Source organism: Wyeomyia smithii, chromosome 1 (assembly GCF_029784165.1).
Source record: "Wyeomyia smithii strain HCP4-BCI-WySm-NY-G18 chromosome 1, ASM2978416v1, whole genome shotgun sequence".
NCBI lineage: Eukaryota > Metazoa > Arthropoda > Insecta > Diptera > Culicidae > Wyeomyia > Wyeomyia smithii.
The window spans coordinates 43,755,327-43,761,326 of record NC_073694.1 but is presented as its reverse complement, the minus strand read 5'-3'; the positions used below and the strand labels follow the sequence as shown (position 1 = coordinate 43,761,326).

General features: G+C 42.6%; 1 protein-coding gene across 4 annotated transcripts in view; it reads right to left on the bottom strand.

Moving 5' to 3' along the window:
- Positions 1-743: 743 nt before the first annotated feature.
- LOC129717502 (tektin-3-like) overlaps positions 744-6,000 on the bottom strand; it is a 28,276-nt gene continuing 23,019 nt past the window's right edge. For all 4 annotated transcript variants that reach the window (XM_055667444.1, XM_055667446.1, XM_055667445.1 and 1 more), the window contains exons 2-6: positions 3,669-4,496; positions 3,309-3,418; positions 2,840-3,011; positions 1,182-1,318; positions 744-1,107 (exon numbers count right to left, since the gene is read on the bottom strand). In XM_055667444.1, the coding sequence (XP_055523419.1) occupies positions 879-1,107; positions 1,182-1,318; positions 2,840-3,011; positions 3,309-3,418; positions 3,669-4,496 (1,476 nt within the window). In that variant the 3' untranslated portion in view covers positions 744-878. The remainder of the gene's footprint in view (positions 1,108-1,181; positions 1,319-2,839; positions 3,012-3,308; positions 3,419-3,668; positions 4,497-6,000) is intronic.

Here is a 6,000-nt window from a genome sequence, read left to right as displayed (position 1 = left end):
TACAGCTGCTCCATTTCCTTCACGTCCACGGTTGTGAACAACCTTAATTCGGAGCAACAGACGGTGGTCACAGTCGGAGACTGCACCATCACATCGATCTCTAAAGCTCTTGTGGGTTATGGCCGACGACAAGCTAACGTTCGGAAACCACGTCGATTGTCTGTAGAAGGTCTTCATCGGCTGTTGAAGCACTTTCTCCAAAAGTCCAGCGGTGTATGGCAGTAAGCGAAAACTGACGTCATACATTTGGTTGCTAGTAAGAGATGTTTGAAAGCTGTACTATACGAGTACGCAGTTTGCAGACAGAGAAGGCACTTGCTCGAAATAGTCTCCACTTACTGATTATTAACTGTTTCCTGACGTTACATGAATGAACCTAAGCATTTTATTGGTAACCCGCCATAACTTATTCCATTTAACTGAATCGTACGCCGACTTGAAATTACAAACAAACGCAAGATCATCATAATCAGATTTCTGACATGTGCGTGGGATAATTTCTATTCCCAATTTTCACTTTTTAAACTTGGAACAATGGTTTGGTGTTAAAAGAAGAACCAGTTGATGTTGCGCGCATTTCACTATGAACGGGGTATCGAAGCCACTGAACATCACTAGAAAAAAAAAATAATTCAAGCTAAAAACTAACTTGGAAAATAGGTATATATATTTCCAAACTGCTAGTGATTCATTTGTCCGGCAAAAGACTGGCACACCCAACATGATATAATACAGTGACCGACTCCAGTAGCAAGACAATGTCAAACTTTATTGCGGCTATTCTAATTTGGTTAACAATCATAATTAGGTGCATACGATTTCGTGCGGTGCAGTTAGTTTCGTTTATGCTGTCAGCGGCGGAGTGTTGGCCGAAGCAGTTAATATTTGATCGTGTTGTTGACCGGAAACGAGCGGCGCAATCCCATGCACTTTTCCCGGTCGATAAACAGAGCGTCCACCTTCTGCTTGAGGTTGTTCTCCAGTTGGGACTTTGTTTTGAGCAGTTGCTGGTGTTGCGCTTCCGCTTCCTGCAGTTTTCGATGTAACGTGGAGACTGAATCCTGGATGTGGCAGACTTCCTCCACCAGGCGAAGGTGGGCATTGTCACTGGAGACAGGGAGAGAGAAACAAAGAAAGGATTTAGAGTTATGAAGAAGGTTTGGAAGTTCAAGGGTACTCACCGGCACATCTCGATGCCGGGACGATGTGCGCGAGCTTCCAATCGAGTCTGGGCTACCTTCATCGGGTTGGATTTGTCGTTTATTGCTTTGCGCAGCAACTCGATGTGTTTCTCGACGTCGAAGATTTCCTGCTGGGTCTGTAGGAAGAGTGTGAATTAATTAATGCTGAAGATAGTTCGTTTATATTTGATGATATTTTTCTTTTTTTTTCTTTTCAGAATCACAAATGGATAATCTCCCTGCAGAGTTACAACAGGCGAATGCAAGAACGAGGTGTCGAGCATATTGAAAGGCGTATGATAACTAAGGAACAACGTAAGAAAAGACAAGACCAGCGCAAACCAAATCAGAACAGGCTTTGGATTCCATTGGAAGGTTTAGACGAGGTTTGTGTTTAAATTTCTCCGGGCAATTTTTTTGTTGCTTGTTATATGTTGTATTGTAATCACAGGGCTATAACGCGAATTATATGTATGTTTTAATAAAAAGCTTTTACTTTCATCACGAAATCTCACATGCTCTTTGGTTTTGTGGACAATATTGATATCATTGGTATCAACCGTAAGACCGCGTAGGAGGTCTTCAGGGCTTTTAAGAGGTGAGCGGCGAGGTTGGGGCTGAACATTAACTCGGCCAAAGCAAAATACATGGTAGCTGGCAGGGAGCGTGGAAGTTCTGGGGGTTTTGGCTGAAGTGGGGATTGATGGGGAACGATTTGAAGTGGCTGGTGAATTCGTTTATTTTAGTACGCTTGTGACATGCGACAACAATATCAGCCGCGAAATGAAACGACGAATGGCAGCTGCGAACTGGGCCTTCAACGGACTACGTAACCAGCTAAGGTCTCCTGGTTTGCAAACTCGCATTAAACTAGCGCTGTATAGGATACTGATCCTCTCGGTTACGCTTTACGGACACGAAGTATGGACGCTGAAGGGAGCTGATTGACGAGTACTCGGAGTATTTCAACGTAAAGTTCTGTGGTCGACACTTGGCGGTAAATTGGAAGATGGAGTGTGGCGCAGACACATGAATCGCGAGTAGTACCAGGTATGCAATCATGCTGATATAGTGAAGGTTATACAGCGGGGCAGGCTCCAGTGGGCTGGACATGTGGCCAGAATGCCTGCCGAGAGAGCCGCCAAAACTATATTCAGCGGAGAACCAGGAAGAGGCCGTCGACTCCGTGGCAGACCTCGCACTCGTTGAATGTGCGCGGTATCAGTATTTATTGTATCAGTTTATTTCTAGACATCACGGAGCGGAGGGTGGTCCAATCGGTACCAAAGTTGGGATTTTGCGTACTGACCTTATTTTAACAATTCTCCGAGCTTTGAGTCAAATCTGAGATGGTCGTTGACACGTTTGTACCAAATGTGCACAATTGAGATGGAATGACCCAGGAGCTTATTACTTCTTCCAAATCACAATTAGCGCCAATGACCCTAGTAACTTCTCATCAACTAAATTAATATACGAAACTCTCAAACAACTAAAAGCCAATGTAATTATAAACCATAAAACAGTCAATAACAAATTAGGCGAAATCGATACACCCTCCTGTCCCGTTTTAAGGATAAGGTCAAGCGGTGAACTGCTGCAGTAGTAAAAAGTTACCCCCCAAAACTAACATCCTAATCAACCACCACGTTACCTACCTTGTGTAAATGCAGCTGCATTTTGCTCTTTGCCTCCAGCATTTCGGACGAGCGGTTGTTGAACGCGTTGTTGGTATTGCTCCAGCAGTCCCAAACGGATGTGGCAACCGCATTGATCAGCGATTCGGCATCACTCCGCAGCTGGCAGGATTTGGCCCGTTCCGAGTGGGAGCTGGTGGTGGATTGTTGTGGCACAGGAAGAAAACAAAGCCGATTGTTATAAAAATGCGCTTTAATGTGCACGAATAAATTACCACAGTTATAGTGCGTGATAGGGTAGTCAATGGCATCGCGGTTTACAACCGTAGTTTTTTTTTGGGGAAAAGGATTTGGAAGCGGTAAACAAATAAACGCATGTGAAACGGTTGGGGTTGGTGGGAAGGGAGTCACAATCGGTTCTGGTCAGTGCTGCAGTGCCCACAATAAATCAGATGATCCTAGAGTGCGAGAAAGGAAGCAAATTAATTACTTGTTAATGCGAGTGCTGCTCGAACCGGACCACGTGCCGGGCGTGCTAACAGTCGGATCATATTTTTCAATACCACCGTAGTAATTAATCCCGCGGCTGTAGTTGTTCAGCTGTGAACGAGACAAGCGAGAGAGATAAATTACGGAGGATTTGATTAGCTGTTAGGTCGTGAGCCGGTGATGTTTCGTACTGGCCGCGCGAGTGACGATCATTTTATTGGTGATTTGTGGATTGTTTTATGCTTGTTTAAGTCTCGCTATTTCGAAAGCGCTGATTGCACGTCGATGGCATAATGGTTGTTAGAACGGCAAACATCCAAATAAGTGCAAGTTATTTATCGTTTGCGACTCTCGTACGTACCTGATGGCATAATGAATCGATGCCTAGTGCCGATTCCTTGTGGCTTATATCGTCCTCCAGTGAGTGCTGAGCTGCCCGACAATCGGCCAACTGTTTGGTAATGCGAGTTAGCAACTGAGATAGCTTCTCCTGGCAGGATCGCAGGTTATCCACTTCAACTAGCAAACTCTTTTCGACATGATCGTGAACTAATTCGATGCTTTTGCGTCCCTCGCGATGGTATAAACATTCTTGGGCAATATGCAGTGGCGGTTCCAAATCTTGCAATGCTTTTTGAACATTTCGTTTCGTATCCGTGAGCTGGGCAGATTCGGCAATCAATTTCTCCAGCTCGGTCGATAGTTCATTTCTCCAGAATGTTATGTCGGTTATTCGTTCGCCCAATCGTCTGGCTGCATCTCGTTGACCTTGAGAGGTTTTTTCGTCCGTTTCGCGCATAAGTCGAACCGCTTCCGAGCGAACTTTTTCGGCGTAGTTGCGATTTTTGTCCGCATCGGCGTAGGTGGTAACGTTCGAGGTCGTCCACTCGTTCGGTGTGTAGCGGGTGTAGAGAGCAGCACGGGCAGCATGCTGTGGGTTACGTTCGAAGCCGGTCACAAGATTTGGAAATGTGACTGGATCTGAGCACATGGCCGACGGAGAGTAGGAAGAAGCTACGAGGACATTTGTGACGGGTTGCTCGTGCAGCGGAGTAACCTGTACCGCCTCGTAACCCATTGTTGGACGCCACGGATGGGAGCGCGGCGTTTGATAGCAGGTTCCGGTTCGCGCCGGAGGACCGGAAATTTGCTCCATGTTGTGGGTGGCGTGAGTTGTTGAACTCCACGGCTGAGAAAGAGGAAAACGTTGATATTACGTGGGAAAAGTTGTTTAAAAAGTATATAATTCAAAAGCACGATTTTTATCAGTGTTCGGAGTTTAATAATAAAATTTACTGTGTCCTGGTCGGTAATGAACTTGTCGAAATAATTTGTTAAGCATGCCAAGAAACACAATTTTTCTGTCTTATGTACTCTCAATACGAAGATGGGAACCTACCGGATCGGATTTTCTCGATAACAGCATTGAAAATCTTAAAATTCTGCAGTAATAAATTCTCAAACTCTGAAATAGCGAAAAAATTTTTTTGTGCGACTGGTATCTTTAAATTTTTTGTAGCATTGTCCGAACGAGCTTTGCTGTCCGTACTTTTTTCTTCCTGGAGTGTCACTTATCGAGAAGTAAGCTGTTGCGTGGTACTTGTCTTCTTTCAGACTTGCTATTCTCTTATCTTCTTGATCTTCTTTATCGACGTTATCATCGCTTCAAGCAAGCTACTGCAGTGTCTAACATGCTTTAGGTCGATAAAATTTCCGAAGTTTTACATCAAAGATTCCCAGATTAGATAAAGGTTTTTTTTGTGAAGGAGCCATCCTTGAAGGACTCTGTAACTATGCGGCTACAAAGCTTCCCATCACTGGCACGTTAGAATTAATAAATCTCAATTTCGTAAAACATGGAAATACAAAAATTCTCAATTTATGAAAAACATAAAATGTTGGGAACCTTGAGTCTCAAAGTCCCAAAATCGTACAATACTAAAACTCCCGATTACTAATTTTAATATCCTGCAGTTCTCAATTGGAGAATACAACAAACACTAAATCTGAAATCCTACAACCCTAGAATCCTGAAATTAAGAGAACTTGAAACTCTCGAAGTGTCGAGATAATTTTACTCAAATTTGCTTTTAACGAATGTAAAATAATAATTTTCTTTCGTTATCTTACTGGACTGATGAAGTGGCGTAACCAGAAATCATTTCTGTGGAAAATAGGAGAGAATTCTCGAGAAGCAAAAAAGCATAATTCAACACTGATTGGTTTCACTTGACTCGGACATGTCCAAAACATGCCAGAAAGTACAGATGGTAACTCGATGGTAACAAATGTGTTGAAAGGGATAATGAAGATAAAATTCCGAAAAAAAAAAGTAATTAAAATAAACAGCAAAAAAAAAATAATTCCGGACGCATTGAAATCAAAAACCCAAAAATCCTAAATGGTTCCAGAAAACTCAAGTCGTAAACTCGAAAAATCCTATAATCCTCAAATCACATTATCCTAAAAACATTAAATTTCAAATAAATGATTTTTTTGCGTCCTAAAATACTAAAATAGAAGAACCAGAACATTCTATGATTTCAAAAACTTGCTTGAACCCCCTTAAACCCCAAAATTCTCAAGTTCTGAAAAACTTAAAACACCGAATGGAACCTGAACTGCTAAATCTCTATATTTATACATAAGCAAATCCTAAAATTTAAAATTTCACTACCTAAAATCATCAAATC